The sequence below is a fragment of the Oncorhynchus nerka genome, linkage group LG2, assembly GCF_034236695.1.
Source record: "Oncorhynchus nerka isolate Pitt River linkage group LG2, Oner_Uvic_2.0, whole genome shotgun sequence".
NCBI classification, from domain to species: Eukaryota; Metazoa; Chordata; class Actinopteri; order Salmoniformes; family Salmonidae; genus Oncorhynchus; species Oncorhynchus nerka.
In genome coordinates this window covers 78,280,468-78,298,728 of record NC_088397.1, presented here as the reverse complement: position 1 = coordinate 78,298,728, position 18,261 = coordinate 78,280,468, and the positions used below count along the sequence as shown (strand labels likewise).

The following is an 18,261-nucleotide window of genomic DNA, read 5'->3' as shown; positions in this document are numbered from 1 at the left end:
TAGCATGGGTTTATATACGGGTGGGGAGAGGAGCATGGGTTTATATACGGGTGGGGAGAGGAGCATGGGTTTATACAAGGGTGGGGAGAGGAGCATGGGTTTATATACGGGTGGGGAGAGGAGCATGGGTTTATATACGGGTGGGGAGAGGAGCATGGGTTTATATACGGGTGGGGAGAGGAGCATGGGTTTATACAAGGGTGGGGAGAGGAGCATGGGTTTATATGCGGGTGGGGAGAGGAGCATGGGTTTATATACGGGTGGGGAGAGGAGCATGGACTTATACAAGGGTGGGGAGAGGAGCATGGGCTTATACAAGGGTGGGGAGAGGACCATGGACTTATACAAGGGTGGGGAGAGGAGCATGGCCTTATACAAGGGTGGGGAGAGGAGCATGGGTTTATATACGGGTGGGGAGAGGAGCATGGGTATATATACGGGTGGGAAGAGGAGCATGGGTTTATATACGGGTGGGGAGAGGAGCATGGGTTTATATACGGGTGGGGAGAGGAGCATGGGTTTATATACGGGTGGGGACAGGAGCATGGGTTTATACAAGGGTGGGGAGAGGAGCATGGGTTTATATACGGGTGGGGAGAGGAGCATGGGTTTATACAAGGGTGGGGAGAGGAGCATGGGTTTATATACGGGTGGGGACAGGAGCATGGACTTATACAAGGGTGGGGAGAGGAGCATGGGCTTATACAAGGGTGGGGAGAGGAGCATGGGCTTATACAAGGGTGGGGAGAGGAGCATGGGCTTATACAAGGGTGGGGAGAGGAGCATGGGTTTATATACGGGTGGGAAGAGGAGCATGGGTTTATATACGGGTGGGGAGAGTAGCATGGGTTTATATACGGGTGGGGAGAGGAGCATGGGTTTATATACGGGTGGGGAGAGGAGCATGGGTTTATACAAGGGTGGGGAGAGGAGCATGGGTTTATATACGGGTGGGGAGAGGAGCATGGGTTTATATACGGGTGGGGAGAGGAGCATGGGTTTATACAAGGGTGGGGAGAGGAGCATGGGTTTATATACGGGTGGGGAGAGGAGCATGGGTTTATATACGGGTGGGGAGAGGAGCATGGGTTTATATACGGGTGGGGAGAGGAGCATGGGTTTATATACGGGTGGGGAGAGGAGCATGGGTTTATATACGGGTGGGGAGAGGAGCATGGGCTTATACAAGGGTGGGGAGAGGAGCATGGGTTTATATACGGGTGGGGAGAGGAGCATGGGTTTATTTACGGGTGGGGAGAGGAGCATGGGTTTATATACGGGTGGGGACAGGAGCATGGGTTTATACAAGGGTGGGGAGAGGACCATGGACTTACACAAGGGTAGGGAGAGGAGCATGGGCTTATACAAGGGTGGGGCGAGGAGCATGGGCTTATACAAGGGTGGGGAGAGGAGCATGGGCTTATACAAGGGTGGGGAGAGGAGCATGGGCTTATACAAGGGTGGGGAGAGGAGCATGGGTTTATATACGGGTGGGAAGAGGAGCATGGGTTTATATACGGGTGGGGAGAGGAGCATGGGTTTATACAAGGGTGGGGAGAGGAGCATGGGTTTATATACGGGTGGGGAGAGGAGCATGGGTTTATATACGGGTGGGGAGAGGAGCATGGGCTTATACAAGGGTGGGGAGAGGAGCATGGGTTTATATACGGGTGGGAAGAGGAGCATGGGTTTATATACGGGTGGGGAGAGGAGCATGGGTTTATACAAGGGTGGGGAGAGGAGCATGGGTTTATATACGGGTGGGGAGAGGAGCATGGGTTTATATACGGGTGGGGAGAGGAGCATGGGTTTATACAAGGGTGGGGAGAGGAGCATGGGTTTATATACGGGTGGGGAGAGGAGCGTGGGTTTATATACGGGTGGGGAGAGGAGCATGGGTTTATATACGGGTGGGGAGAGGAGCATGGGTTTATATACGGGTGGGAGAGGAGCATGGGTTTATATACGGGTGGGGAGAGGAGCATGGACTTATACAAGGGTGGGGAGAGGAGCATGGGCTTATACAAGGGTGGGGAGAGGAGCATGGGTTTATATACGGGTGGGGAGAGGAGCATGGGTATATATACGGGTGGGAAGAGGAGCATGGGTTTATATACGGGTGGGGAGAGGAGCATGGGTTTATATACGGGTGGGGAGAGGAGCATGGGTATATATACGGGTGGGAAGAGAGCATGGGTTTATATACGGGTGGGGAGAGGAGCATGGGTTTATATACGGGTGGGGGAGAGGAGCATGGGTTTATATACGGGTGGGGACAGGAGCATGGGTTTATACAAGGGTGGGGAGAGGAGCATGGGTTTATATACGGGTGGGGAGAGGAGCATGGGTTTATACAAGGGTGGGGAGAGAGGAGCATGGGTTTATATACGGGTGGGGACAGGAGCATGGAGCATACAAGGGTTGGGTTTATATACGGGTGGGGAGAGGAGCATGGGTTTATATCGGGTGGGGAGGCATGGGTTTATATACGGGTGGGGAGAGGCGCATGGACTTATACAAGGGGAGAGGAGCATGGACTTATACAAGGGTGGGGAGAGGAGCATGGACTTATACAAGGGTGGGGAGAGGAGCATGGGTGGGGGGAGAGGAGCATGGGTTTATATACGGGTGGGGAGAGGAGCATGGGTTTATATACGGGTGGGGAGAAGTAGCATGGGTTTATATCGGGTGGGGAAAGGTGGGGAGAGGAGCATGGGTTTATATACGGGTGGGGAGAGGAGCATGGGTTTATATACGGGTGGGGAGAGTAGCATGGGTTTATATACGGGTGGGGAGAGGAGCATGGGTTTATACAAGGGTGGGTGGGGAGAGGAGCATGGGCTTATACAAAGGTGGGGAGAGGAGCATGGGCTTATACAAGGGTGGGGAGAGGAGCATGGGCTTATACAAGGGTGGGGAGAGGAGCATGGGTTTATATCGGGTGGAAGAGGAGCATGGGTTTATATACGGGTGGGGAGTGGGTTTAAGAGGAGCATGGGTTTATATACGGGTGGGGAGAGGAGCATGGGTTTATACAAGGGTGGGGAGAGGAGCATGGGTTTATATACGGGTGGGGAGATGGGTTTATATACGGGTGGGGAGAGGAGCATTTATACAAGGGTGGGGAGAGGAGCATGGGTTTATATACGGGTGGGGAGAGGAGCATGGGTTTATATACGGGTGGGGAGAGGAGCATGGGTTTATATACGGGTGGGGAGAGGAGCATGGGTTTATATACGGGTGGGGAGAGGAGCATGGACTTATACAAGGGTGGGGAAGGGTGGGCTTATACAAAGGGTGAGAGGAGCATGGGTTTATATACGGTGGGGAGAGGAGCATGGGTTTATATACGGGTGGGGGGTTTAGGGTGGGGAGGCATGGGTTTATATCATGGGGAGAGGAGCATGGGTTTATATAAGGGTGGGGAGAGGAGCATGGGTTTATACAAGGGTGGGGAGAGGAGCATGGGCTTATACAAGGGTGGGGAGAGGAGCATGGGTTTGGGGATATACAGGGTGGGGAGAGGAGCATGGGTTTATATACGGGTGGGGAGAGGAGCATGGGTTTATATACGGGTGGGGACATGGGTTTATATACGGGTGGGGAGAGGAGCATGGGTTTATATACGGGTGGGGAGAGGAGCATGGGTTTATATACGGGTGGGGAGAGGAGCATGGGTTTATATACGGGTGGGGAGAGGAGCATGGGTTTATACAAGGGTGGGAGAGGAGCATGGGTTTATATGGGAGAGGAGCATGGGTGGGGGAGGAGCATGGGTTTATATACGGGTGGGGAGAGGAGCATGGACTTATACAAGGGTGGGGAGAGGAGCATGGGCTTATACAAGGGTGGGGAGGACCATGGACTTATACAAGGGTGGGGAGAGGAGCATGGCCTTATACAAGGGTGGGGAGAGGAGCATGGGTTTATATACGGGTGGGGAGAGGAGCATGGGTATATATACGGGTGGGAAGAGGAGCATGGGTTTATATACGGGTGGGGAGAGGAGCATGGGTTTATATACGGGTGGGGAGAGGAGCATGGGTTTATATACGGTGGGGACAGGAGCATGGGTTTATACAAGGGTGGGGAGAGGAGCATGGGTTTATATACGGGTGGGGAGAGGAGCATGGGTTTATACAAGGGTGGGGAGAGGAGCATGGGTTTATATACGGGTGGGGACAGGAGCATGGACTTATACAAGGGTGGGGAGAGGAGCATGGAGCTTATACAAGGGTGGGGAGAGGAGCATGGGCTTATACAAGGGTGGGGAGAGGAGCATGGGCTTATACAAGGGTGGGGAGAGGAGCATGGGTTTATATACGGGTGGGAAGAGGAGCATGGGTTTATATACGGGTGGGGAGAGTAGCATGGGTTTATATGGGTGGGGAGAGGAGCATGGGTTTATATACGGGTGGGGAGAGGAGCATGGGTTTATACAAGGGTGGGGAGAGGAGCATGGGTTTATATACGGGTGGGGAGAGGAGCATGGGTTTATATACGGGTGGGGAGAGGAGCATGGGTTTATACAAGGGTGGGGAGAGGAGCATGGGTTTATATACGGGTGGGGAGAGGAGCATGGGTTTATATACGGGTGGGGAGAGGAGCATGGGTTTATATACGGGTGGGGAGAGGAGCATGGGTTTATATACGGGTGGGGAGAGGAGCATGGGTTTATATACGGGTGGGGAGAGGAGCATGGGCTGGGTGGGGAGAGGAGCATGGGTTTATATACGGGTGGGGAGAGGAGCATGGGTTTATTTACGGGTGGGGAGAGGAGCATGGGTTTATATACGGGTGGGGACAGGAGCATGGGTTTATACAAGGGTGGGGAGAGGACCATGGACTTACACAAGGGTGGGAGAGGAGCATGGGCTTATACAAGGGTGGGGAGAGGAGCATGGGCTTATACAAGGGTGGGGAGAGGAGCATGGGCTTATACAAGGGTGGGGAGAGGAGCATGGGCTTATACAAGGGTGGGGAGAGGAGCATGGGTTTATATACGGGTGGGAAGAGGAGCATGGGTTTATATACGGGTGGGGAGAGGAGCATGGGTTTATACAAGGGTGGGGAGAGGAGCATGGGTTTATATACGGGTGGGGAGAGGAGCATGGGTTTATATACGGGTGGGGAGAGGAGCATGGGCTTATACAAGGGTGGGGAGAGGAGCATGGGTTTATATACGGGTGGGAAGAGGAGCATGGGTTTATATACGGGTGGGGAGAGGAGCATGGGTTTATACAAGGGTGGGGAGAGGAGCATGGGTTTATATACGGGTGGGGAGAAGGAGCATGGGTTTATATACGGGTGGGGAGAGGAGCATGGGTTTATACAAGGGTGGGGAGAGGAGCATGGGTTTATATACGGGTGGGGAGAGGAGCGTGGGTTTATATACGGGTGGGGAGAGGAGCATGGGTATATACGGGTGGGAAGAGGAGCATGGGTTTATACGGGTGGGGAGAGGAGCATGGGTTTATATACGGGTGGGGAGAGGAGCATGGGTTTATATACGGGTGGGGACAGGAGCATGGGTTTATACAAGGGTGGGGAGAGGAGCATGGGTTTATATACGGGTGGGGAGAGGAGCATGGGTTTATACAAGGGTGGGGAGAGGAGCATGGGTTTATATACGGGTGGGGACAGGAGCATGGACTTATACAAGGGTGGGGAGAGGAGCATGGGCTTATACAAGGGTGGGGAGAGGAGCATGGGCTTATACAAGGGTGGGGAGAGGAGCATGGGCTTATACAAGGGTGGGAGAGGAGCATGGGTTTATATACGGGTGGGAAGAGGAGCATGGGTTTATATACGGGTGGGGAGAGTAGCATGGGTTTATATACGGGTGGGGAGAGGAGCATGGGTTTATATACGGGTGGGGAGAGGAGCATGGGTTTATACAAGGGTGGGGAGAGGAGCATGGGTTTATATACGGGTGGGGAGAGGAGCATGGGTTTATATACGGGTGGGGAGAGGAGCATGGGTTTATACAAGGGTGGGGAGAGGAGCATGGGTTTATATACGGGTGGGGAGAGGAGCATGGGTTTATATACGGGTGGGGAGAGGAGCATGGGTTTATATACGGGTGGGGAGAGGAGCATGGGTTTATATACGGGTGGGGAGAGGAGCATGGGTTTATATACGGGTGGGGAGAGGAGCATGGGCTTATACAAGGGTGGGGAGAGGAGCATGGGTTTATATACGGGTGGGGAGAGGAGCATGGGTTTATTTACGGGTGGGGAGAGGAGCATGGGTTTATATACGGGTGGGGACAGGAGCATGGGTTTATACAAGGGTGGGAGAGGACCATGGACTTACACAAGGGTAGGGAGAGGAGCATGGGCTTATACAAGGGTGGGGCGAGGAGCATGGGCTTATACAAGGGTGGGGAGAGGAGCATGGGCTTATACAAGGGTGGGGAGAGGAGCATGGGCTTATACAAGGGTGGGGAGAGGAGCATGGGTTTATATACGGGTGGGAAGAGGAGCATGGGTTTATATACGGGTGGGGAGAGGAGCATGGGTTTATACAAGGGTGGGGAGAGGAGCATGGGTTTATATACGGGTGGGGAGAGGAGCATGGGTTTATATACGGGTGGGGAGAGGAGCATGGGCTTATACAAGGGTGGGGAGAGGAGCATGGGTTTATATACGGGTGGGAAGAGTTTATATACGGAGGAGAGGAGCATGGGTTTATACAAGGGTGGGGAGAGGAGCATGGGTTTATATAAGGGTGGGGAGAGGAGCATGGGTTTATATACGGGTGGGGAGAGGAGCATGGGTTTATACAAGGGTGGGGAGAGGAGCATGGGTTTATATACGGGTGGGGAGAGGAGCGTGGGTTTATATACGGGTGGGGAGAGGAGCATGGGTTTATATACGGGTGGGGAGAGGAGCATGGGTTTATATACGGGTGGGGAGAGGAGCATGGGTTTATATACGGGTGGGGAGAGGAGCATGGACTTATACAAGGGTGGGGAGAGGAGCATGGGCTTATACAAGGGTGGGGAGAGGAGCATGGGTTTATATACGGGTGGGGAGAGGAGCATGGGTATATATACGGGTGGGAAGAGGAGCATGGGTTTATATACGGGTGGGGAGAGGAGCATGGGTTTATATACGGGTGGGGAGAGGAGCATGGGTATATATACGGGTGGGAAGAGGAGCATGGGTTTATATACGGGTGGGGAGAGGAGCATGGGTTTATATACGGGTGGGGAGAGGAGCATGGACTTATACAAGGGTGGGGAGAGGAGCGTGGGCTTATACAAGGGTGGGGAGAGGAGCGTGGGCTTATACATGTGTGCGTGGGGGGGAGGGGGTATTGGGTCCGTGTGTACATTACTTTGCCAAATTTGCCCCAGTGCATTAGTAACAGCAGAACAGAAGTGAAAGTAACATGTAATAATGTCACTTCACACTTCTCCTCCTTACTCAAACCATCCTGTAGACCAGGGGTTTCAAACTCATTCCATGGAGGGCCTAGTGTCTGAGGATTTTTGTTTTTGCCTTTAAATTAAGACCTAAACAACCAGGTGAGGGGACTTCCTTACTAATTAGTGACCTTAATTCATCAATTATGTGAAGGGAAAAGCGAAAACCTGCAGACACCCGGTCCTCCGTGGAATAAGTTTGACACTCGTGGAATGAGTTTAACTTCCAGCTCTGTTCTCATGCTACCCAGATGCTCTGACTGACACATTATTTTCTGCTTTAAGTTAATACAGTCGACATTGAGTGTGGTTATTCTGCGGATGCCGAAATCACATCTAAGGTCGGGAAGATAGGGACAGAAGACATTTTGTTATGAACAGAATGGACTCACCTGAGGGCAAAAACGTGGCCGAAACAGAGGTGATCAGACTGTATATCCCAGCTTCCCCAGAATCCACCATGGCTGCACTGCTCGTGGCTCCCAACACCAAATCATCTACAACAGAAACTAAATGTAAATGTAATTACAATGTGTTTGTACATGCATGTGTGTCGTTGTGTTAGTAGTGTGGTGGTGTTTTATGTATTGTGTTTGGAACATACATTGGTTGTCATCATCCTGTCTGGCTGTAGGTCTAGAGGAAAAGAAAAGGACAACAAAAAGGTTGTGGTAAGACCTCGTCATGACAACACACAACTAAAGGTTGATAGAAACTGCATCATACTGTCAAATATTAAAAACAAGGGGAATACTTACCTCGGAGAATTGTTTTTCTCTGAAAAAAATGTACGCTTAATTCATTATATTGAATATAGCCTGATCTATACAATATGACCAAAAGGAGTTGATAGATGACCCATGTTAAATGCACTTACATTAATGTGAGGAAGGTAAATGTGTTAATTATTTGTTATTTAGAATCAGAAGTACTTACTGGTGCTCCTGCAGAGACAGACAGCGGTCAATCCCACCAGGAACACACTCACTCCAGAAACCACAGCCACTGCTGCCTGCCAAACCTGCCCCACTGTTTGGGAACAGTAGGAGAGGTTATTACCCAGGGTCAGTACATCAAGACTACGTTTTAAAGACCACATTATTATTTGTCTGATACATTTGTTTGTTTTCATATGTATTTTAAAAGAAAGGTAGTCAGCTAGAGAAGGATACATACACAGAATACTTTCTGTGGAGCTTTTTCCTGTGCACATGCAAGAGAGAGAGAGAGCAGTCAAAGACGTGATTTTCCTGGGTTGTATATACATATACAGTTTTTTCACACTGAGGTTGGATAATACTGTGAAATTGTGAAAAATGTGGATAATGCACTTTTAGTGTAGGAACTGTTTGAAAAGACTGCTTCAAATTTCAGCTTGTTTAGCTAGGTGTGTTTTTGGACTGCCTGGTGACATCACCAGGCGGTGTAAGTTTAGACTAATAAAAAGGAGAGTTTGCCCTCTCCCTGCCAATAAGAGCTCCTCTCAGACCACTCCCAGACAGTCCTAGCAAAATTATTGCTTGAGAAATTATGCTAAGAAGCTATTTTGGTTTATTTCTGACAATTTTAATATAAAAAAAATCAGTAAGGTACTTAATTGTTACCCAGAAATTATTTGAGATTGAGATTTTTTTTTTTTAACTGCTGCATTGGACCTTTAATGCTTAACACTCAACACAAATCAGTATAGAGTGATAACATGTTCACATCTTCTATAATGTGACAAATTGTTTGAGAAAAGTTAAACCATTAAACAAAAATATAGTGGCCATACTCACCTTCCGTTGGACTCAGTGTGGTGTCAGTAGTCAAAGTTGAACGAACAGTCGAACCTGGCGCAATGCAAAGTCATTGGATCTGATTATACAAGAATAAAGGTATCTAACTGGGATGATTTAATCAATCAAATCAATCTCTTTTTGTAATGACACAAATTTGTGATGGAAAAAAGCTAGTCTATTTGTTTCAGTTGTATCTACTAACTGGATAAAGATGTCCAACACACCTGATGTAGGAGTCACTGCTGTGCTGGGGGTCAAAGGAGAGGTCAAACCTGGGGAGAAGAGAGAAGTCATATTACACAAGCAGCTATTAATATATCTATTACTCTAGTAAACCAGTTGGAGTGTTATTGAATTAATGTGTACAAAAGTATTGTAATTGCAAACTAAGCTAAACTTAGGACCTACTTACTGGTAGTTGGTCTCACTGTGATGTCAAGGGTCAAAGTAGAAGCAACAGTTGAACATGCTGGGAAGCAATATGATTACACAATAATAAATGTATTAATTATTTATTTTAATAAACAACACAACTCAGTCAGTAGAGAGGAACCGTAGATAGATGGCAGCTTTCGCGCAAAACTGAAAGCACATGACCCGATGTCACAGGAAAGCCAAAAAGATCATCAAGGACAACAACCACCTGAGCCATATCAAGAATCTGATTAAACAGCATGGTCATTACACAGGTGCACGTTGTGCTGGGGACAATAAAAAGCCACACTAAAATGTGCAGTTTTGTCACACAGCACAATGCCACAAATGTATCTAAGTTTTGAGGGAGCTTGCAGAGAATCTAATGTTAATTTCTCTACTTTAAGCCAACTCCACTGTCGTTTTAGAGAATGTGACAGTACGTCCAACCGGCCTCACAACCGTAGACCACGTGTATGGCGTTCTGTGGGTGAGCGGTTTGCTGATGTCAATGTTGTGAACAGAGTGCCCCATGGTGGCGGTCGGGTTATGGTCTTTTTTAAGGCATCTGTGACCAACAGACACATATCTTTATTCCCAGTCATGTGAAATCCATAGATTAGGGCCTAATGAACGTATTTATTTAATTTGACTGATGTCCTTATTTGAACTGTAATGGTTGCATATTGCACATATATTTTTGTTGAGTATAAAATCGGGAAATGAGGACTATTATTTGCACGCCCCCTCCAGAAGCCACAACTACTGCTGCCTGCCACAGTTACTCAGCTGTTTGGTGACATTGGGAGAGGTCATTAGCTTCTATTCCCAGGGTCAATACTTCATCTCATGATGTGATCTCAGAAAATGTGGCATTACATGTCTCGATTGTCTCGTTTGTGTGAGAAAAAACAGTTAGGTACCTAGAGAAGGATGCATACCTTTAACGCTTTCTTGACTGTTTGAAAAAACCTCACTTTCTGTGTAGCTTTGACCTCCTGTGCACATGCCAGAGAGAGACAACTTACTAACAGTTAACATACAACACAACTTAGAATACTATGCAAAATCTAGCGGCCATACTTACCTTCAGTTGAAATCTTTGCGGTGTCAGTGGTCAAAGTAGAAAGAACAGTCCAACCTGGTGCACAGAAAAGTAATTGGATCTAATTATACAAGAATAAAGGTTTCTAAATGGGATCTCAATGATTAGTTGATTAATTCAATTATCTGTGTAGTGCTATGGCAAATAAACATAACGTGCACCCAGGGGGAGCCCCAGGACTGAGTTTGGGAAACCATGATCTAGAATCTAGATTCTAGATGAAGATGTCCAACACACCTGACGTAGGATTCACTGCTGTGCTGGGGGTCAAAGGAGAGGTCAATCCTTGTAAGAAGAGAGAACCCATATTATACAAGAGCAAATGTACATGTGTTAATGTCTAAGGTCTAAGGTCTAAGCTAACTGATCGCTGCAGCTGTACATAGTCTATTGGTAAATAGCCCACCCATTTTCACCTACCTCATCCCCATACTGTTTTTATTTATTTACTTTTCTGCTCTTTTGCACACCAATATCTCTACCTGTACATGACCATCTGATCATTTATCACTCCAGTGTTAATCTGCAAAATTGTAATTATTCGCCTACCTCCTCATGCCTTTTGCACACATTGTATATAGACTGCCCCTTTTTTTCAACTGTGTTATTGACTTGTTAATTGTTTACTCCATGTGTAACTCTGTGTTGTCTGTTCACACTGCTATGCTTTATCTTGGCCAGGTCGCAGTTGCAAATGAGAACTTGTTCTCAACTAGCCTACCTGGTTAAATAAAGGTGAAATAAATAAAAAAAAAGGTTATCCATTACGCAGAAAGAGATAATTACACTATACATTCCCTACAAATCAGATGTAAAAGTAAAAATATCTGAAATAAAATGACAAGCATCTATGAATAGGTATATTACTGCAAAGCCAGTCCGAGCATTAGTAAATAAATATGAGAAAAATATTTTAATTGCAAACAAAGTCAAACGTTTTGGAGGGTCAAAGTAGAACTATCAGTCAAACCTGCTGGGAAGCAATAAAAGTTGATTCTGTATCTGATTACCAAAGAATAAAGGTATTAACAACACAACTCAGTCAGTAGAAAGATGGCATGTTATTGTTAAAACCTACATCCTTGAATGAATGTATAATTGGAAACTATTTGAAAAGGTAGTCTGTTGTAGGACTCACTGTTCTGCTCAGAAGCAAAGTAGAGCCAGGATCTTTTTTAATGCTGAAATGTGTTTTGCTACAAAATAACATCAGCTATTATACTGTATCTTGCTACTGAAACCCACTCTGCTATAAAATAACAGCAGCGCCTCAGTCATTTTTGTTGTTGTTCAAATAAACAAAACAATATGTTTAGGCCTACCTGCTGTAATAGTTGCTGGGTCACTGATGTCAACTTCCACCAGATCTAAAAGTATTTGGGATTTACAGTAAATACCTGTTTTAGTTTGTGGGTCAGAATGAATACAGTAATACTAAGAAGATTGTAAAATCAAAGGGATGTCAGATCATGAAGACCTGCAGCACTGATAGATTTGTATAAATCATGACTCACCTGTAAAGCTGTACACATCACTACGTGGAGAGAGAAAGTTTGGTCCTGAGCTCACTCTGTAGTCACAGCTCACCTCCTTACTCCTCACTGACTGTAGATGTCTGATCAGATCGTCTTCGGTCACAGAGAATGTACAGTACCATTGCTTGGTTTTTTGGGTTTTCTTTTTCCATATCCGTGTTTTCCAGAATGGCTTATTCTTCTCTCCAATATACAGGTTACAGGTGGTGTCTCTATCAGCAAGTCCAGGAATCAAACAGGTGATGATGAAATCCTCCTCATTATGACTGGTACTAATCACTGGTTTCTGAACTGTGAAGTAGAACACACTTCTATGCATATCATTCTGTTTATTATTTTATAAGTTCCATTTTCACAACAAAACATAAAATGCAGATTTTCATAAAACATTATGGATATATGGTTTCTATAAAAATCTGAAAAAATATAAAAGTATATAAAAATCGTTCCTTTATTTTTATTTTTAAACCTCAGAAAAAGTTATTTTTTAAAAGCTTAAATTTACATTAGCTCAACATTAAATGACTTCACCTATCAGTGTGGTTAGAGGAGCTTGCTATGGTGAGGGCAAGCTATAGTTGTTTACATGTGCGATGGTCAGACAAGTGTAGGGCACGAGATGTGACTGAAATTTTGCAGGTGGGGAGAGAACAGGAGAGGGTGGCTTGAAGCGCTGGGCGTCTTGTTATGACATGCATTATCTGGTCAACATAATTATACCTACCGAGGAGCGGCTTCTATTGAGGAACTGAATGTCTTTGAACTTCTGAGTTGACTTAATGTTGGACCAGCGCTAGCTAGCTAACAAGCATGTGTGTGCAGAGCGGCACCAGAATTAAAAACACATCTAACCTTGTTGTAGTTAATAAATCCGATGTGAACCATGATAACTATAGTATCCTTTATTAGCATTGAAAAAGTTAGGGCTTTTTTATTTTTTAAATGTTTTATTTCACCTTTATTTAACCAGGTAAGCAAGTTCTCATTTACAATAAGCGCCTTGTTGCGTTTTTTTGCGTGACTGAAAAAAATGCCTGGAACGTAAAATAATGTTATTAACCGGTTCCATTGCTTTCAGCGTAACATTTCTGTTCCGGAACAGTAAAGATCATTTTCATTCCCAGTTCTGATTCTGTTCCTCAAAAAATGTTGTTCTTTCCCGGTTTTCTGTTCTGTTCACTGAACCAGTTCTAACCCCTGATACATACCCATTAATGTGTTGTGGCTAAAATGTCAAATTTGTATTCAATCTTAGTCACATTGAAGCTACAGAGTATTCTTATGGTTGACTTCCACATCATCCTCGCGGCCTGAGCCTCTTTGTAAGGCTGAGCCAGTCTCCAGTGTACAGGTTACAGCTGCTACCATCACTGACAGACTCAGGAAGTACACAGATGACGGTGATGTCATGTCATTGACACCAATCTCTGGTTTCTTTAGTTCACTTGAGAGGAGAAAGCAGCAATATTCTGTCTGTACAGTAGCATAAAAAGAACAATACACACCTCTTTATAAATGACTGAAATAATGAGAAATGTATTGTTTTATGGTGCCAGCTGAAGATGTTTAAAAAAGTAATTTGGGTTACAATTAGCCAATCAGATCAGTGTATTCATTTAAATAATAATCTCGTACCCAGACTCGTAAAAGAGACAGGTTCAATGTATGTCGATGGAAAGTGTGTCTCTTCTGGGATCTCTTCAGCAGGTGAACTTTGACCTGCCTACTATAAACCACCTGCTTACCTTGAAAAGTGACTGAGACAATGTCACTGAGAGGAGATGGGTTAGACCTCCCTGCTGCATAGTAGATACAGCTCACTTTGAGCTCAGTGGGCAGATCATGACCTGCCCCATATTTGTACAATAATTGCACAATCCAGGTAAAAAAAAAAAGCTGTTATAGACTTACCCAGAGAGACTCACAGCTGTAATCGCTGCCGAAGGTGATTCTAACATGTATTGTTGACTCATGAGGTTGAATACTTCTCTAATCAAGTTAGTGTTTTAAATTTCATTCATCGTTTACAAATATTCACATTTTTATTCCACTTTAACATTAGAGTATTTTGTGTAGATTGTTGCCAAAAAATGCCAATTAAATCCATTTTAATCCCACTTTGTAAAACAACTAAATGTGGAATTGGTTAAGGAGAGGGAATACTTTCTGAAAGCACTGTATATCAGTTTGAAAGAAAAAAACTATAAAGTTCTATTCAAAATCAAATCAAATCAGAAAAAAGAACTATTAAGTCACTGTTATCTGTTAGTAACAGAGTTTATAAAATATGTATTTGATTGAGGTTAACATGGTAATTAGAGATACAAAGTTGCATTTGATTTACATTGGAAAAAGATCATTTAGATTGATGGTACTGTGTAATATTATTTAGTTAAAATAGTTAACTAAATTGGAAAAACTGAAAATAGTAGCAGTTTAAATCATAATAATGATACTGACCTTGGGCTTTGATGTATTGAAAGGTATCTATAAATAATAAAATGTGTCATTATCATGCACATTTTGCCATTCTAAAAAATGAGAAGACATGAGACTGGCACAAGTCGGTAAAGTTGAATAGCCTGAAATAAACATGTAAAACTCATTCCATGGAGGGCAGAGTGTCTGCAGGGTTTTTGCTCCACCGTTGTACTTGATTGATGAATTAAGGTCACTAATTAGTAGGAACTCCTGGTTGACTAGGTTGACTAGGTCTTAATTGAAAGGAAAAAACAAAAGCCCAGTAGACACTCGGCCCTCTGTGGAATGAGTTTGACACTCCTGCTGTAAATGCATTCATGGCTATGTTATCAAGCAGTAGTTATTCTTATCTGAACAAAACGTACAATACTGATCTAGAAAAATAAATCAGTAGGATAATCAATGAAATAAGACACACTTATTATAGCCATGAAATTCAGAAATGTCAAGCGTTCCTAAAGTAAAAGATGAAGAGAGAGAAACCTGTAGCAAAAACAGATCATGTCATTTGGATCAAAGGAATTACTCACATAGAAGGACGATGACCAAAAACAGATCATGTCATTTGGATCAAAGGAATTACTCACATAGAAGGACGATGACCAAAAACAGATCATGTCATTTGGATCAAAGGAATTACTCACATAGAAGGACGATGACCAAAAACAGACGACCAGCTCCCATATCAGGGATGAACATTGTAATTATACAGAGTGTTTCAGACTGTAAGTATGATTTCACAAGGTAGGGTGTATGTGACTGAGACAGTGGGAGTGTTTGAATGGAGAAGTAGATGTGGAGCATGTGCACAGGAAAACCACAGAGAGCAAAAACCAGGCTCATGCAGCAAGTGTGGGCAAATGTTGCGGAGGCCATGGCATCTGAACAATCAGAATAATGTCTCAGTCATATACACTGTGAACAAAACATTAAGAACACCTGCTCTTTCCATGACATAGACTGACCAGGTGAATGCTTTGATCCCTTATTGATGTCACTTGTTAAATACAGTACAATTGAAAGGGAGGAAAATGTTTTTTTTTAAAGACAATTCCATTCAAATCAAATCAAAATGTATTTGTCACATACACATGGTTAGCAGATGTTAGTGCGAGTGTAGCGAAATGCTTGTGCTTCTAGTTCCGACAATGCAGTAATAACCAACAAGTAATCTAACTAACAATTCCAAAACTACTGTCTTATACACAGTGTAAGGGGATAAAGAATATGTACATAAGGATATATGAATGAGTGATGGTACAGGGCAGCATACAGTAGATGGTATCGAGTACAGTATATACATATGAGATGAGTATGTAGACAAAGTAAACAAAGTGGCATAGTTAAAGTGGCTAGTGATACATGTATTACATAAGGATGCAGTCGATGATATAGAGTACAGTATATACGTATGCATATGAGATGAATAATGTAGGGTAAGTAACATTATATAAGGTAGCATTGTTTAAAGTGGCTAGTGATATATTTACATTATTTCCCATCAATTCCCATTATTAAAGTGGCTGGAGTTGGGTCAGTGTCAATGTCAGTGTGTTGGCAGCAGCCACTCAATGTTAGTGGTGGCTGTTTAACAGTCTGATGGCCTTGAGATAGAAGCTGTTTTTCAGTCTCTCGGTCCCAGCTTTGATGCACCTGTACTGACCTCGCCTTCTGGATGATAGCGGGGTGAACAGGCAGTGGCTCGGGTGGTTGATGTCCTTGATGATCTTTATGGCCTTCCTGTAACATCGGGTGGTGTAGGTGTCCTGGAGGGCAGGTAGTTTGCCAAGGATTGTGTATGTGTGCAAATCCGAGGGTGAATGGGCAAGACAAAATATTTAAGTGCCTTTGAACAGGATATGGCTCACATCAACATCATCATCCCGGAAACCCTAGACCCACTACAATTCACATACCGCCCCAACGGATCCACAGATGACGCAATCTCAATCACACTCCACACTGCCCTTTCCCACTTGGACAAAAGGAACACCTATGTGAGAATGGTGTTCATTGACTACAGCTCAGTGTTCAACACCATAGTTCCCACAAAGCTCATCACTAAGCTAAGAACCCTGGGACTAAACACCTCCCTCTGCAACTGAATCCTGGACTTCCTGATGGACTGCCCCTAGGTGGTGAGGGTAGGCAACAACACATCTGCCAACAACACATCTGCCAACACATCTGCCACGCTGATTCTCAACAGTGGGGCCCCTAAGGGGTGTGTGCTTAAACTTTTCCTGTACACCCTGTTCACCCATGACTGCTTGGCCAAGCACAACCAACATCATCATTAAGTTTGCTGACGAAACAACAACCTGATCACCGACAGCGATGAGACAGCCTTTCGGGAAGGAGGTCAGAGACCTGGAGGTGTGGTGCCAGGACAACAACCTCTCCCTCAATGTGAGCAAGACAAAGGAGCTGATCGTGGACGACAGGAAAAGGAGGGCCGAACAGGCCCCCATTAACATCGACAGGGCAGTAGTGGAGCGGGTCGAGAGTTTCAAGTTTGTTGGTATCACCAACAAGTCTAGGTCTAGGTCCAAAAGGCTCCTTAACAGATATACCCCCAAGCCATAAGACTGCTGAACAATTAATAAAATTGCCACCCAGTGTATTTACATTGACCCCCCCCCCCCCAAAAAAAAATAGTCTCTAAAGTGTAACGCCTTGATCACACCGACAGCGTCTTTGCATCAATGCTGCATAACATTTTGTGCAGCAATGCAACTATACTGAATGCATGTACCTACACAGGTGTTGCAGACGGTCGCATGCGGTTGTTGGACACATTGAGGGAATAATCATTTTCGCAGTATCCTCAAAACAGTGCCTTTTTGACACAACTGCTGACAGCTACAGGGACATAAACACAAAAATGCTGCTTGGAGACAAGTATCCACGATAGTAGGATTGCCAGGTCAGTATAGTAGTAAGCTTGTTCTCCAGTACCTTCAGAAAATATTCAGGTCCCTTGACTTTTCCCACATTTTGTTACAGCCTTATTCTAAAAGTGATTAAATTGTTTTTTCCCCCTCATCAATCTACACACAATACCTCATAATGATAAAGCAAAACATTAAAAAACAGAACTATGAGGTTAAAAAAACTGAGTCAGGTTTGTAGGCCTCCTTGCTCGCACACACTTTATCAATTCTGCCCACAAATTTTCAATATGATTGAGGTCAGGGCTTTGTGATGGCCACTTCAATACCTTGACTTTGTTGTCCATAAGCCATTGTGCCACAACTTAGTATGCTTGGGGTCATTGTGCATTTGGAAGACCCATTTGGAACCAAGCTTTACCTTCCTAACTGATGTCTTGAGATGTTGCTTCAATATATCCACCAAATTTTCCTCACTCATCATGATGCCATCTATTTTGTGAAGTGCACCAGTCCCTCCAGCAGTAAAGCACCCCCACAACATGATGCTGCCACCCCGTTCTTCGCGGTTGGGATGGGGTTCTTCTGCTTGGAAGCCTCCCCCTTTTTCCTCCAAACATAACGA

General features: G+C 45.0%; 1 protein-coding gene across 1 annotated transcript in view; it reads right to left on the bottom strand.

Annotated features, from left to right (window-relative positions):
* LOC115146209 (mucin-2-like) overlaps positions 1-15,479 on the bottom strand; it is a 49,274-nt gene extending 33,795 nt beyond the window's left edge. Inside the window, exons 1-15 of the mRNA XM_029688145.2 lie at positions 15,390-15,479; positions 14,725-14,751; positions 12,244-12,555; positions 12,052-12,096; positions 10,967-11,014; positions 10,712-10,765; positions 10,566-10,622; positions 9,623-9,679; positions 9,435-9,482; positions 9,208-9,261; positions 8,606-8,632; positions 8,366-8,458; positions 8,188-8,206; positions 8,034-8,065; positions 7,822-7,926 (exon numbers count right to left, since the gene is read on the bottom strand). Coding sequence (XP_029544005.1) covers positions 7,822-7,926; positions 8,034-8,065; positions 8,188-8,206; positions 8,366-8,458; positions 8,606-8,632; positions 9,208-9,261; positions 9,435-9,482; positions 9,623-9,679; positions 10,566-10,622; positions 10,712-10,765; positions 10,967-11,014; positions 12,052-12,096; positions 12,244-12,555; positions 14,725-14,751; positions 15,390-15,444 — 1,033 coding nt within the window. The 5' untranslated portion in view covers positions 15,445-15,479. The remainder of the gene's footprint in view (positions 1-7,821; positions 7,927-8,033; positions 8,066-8,187; positions 8,207-8,365; positions 8,459-8,605; positions 8,633-9,207; positions 9,262-9,434; positions 9,483-9,622; positions 9,680-10,565; positions 10,623-10,711; positions 10,766-10,966; positions 11,015-12,051; positions 12,097-12,243; positions 12,556-14,724; positions 14,752-15,389) is intronic.
* Between the last annotated feature and the right edge of the window lie 2,782 nt (positions 15,480-18,261).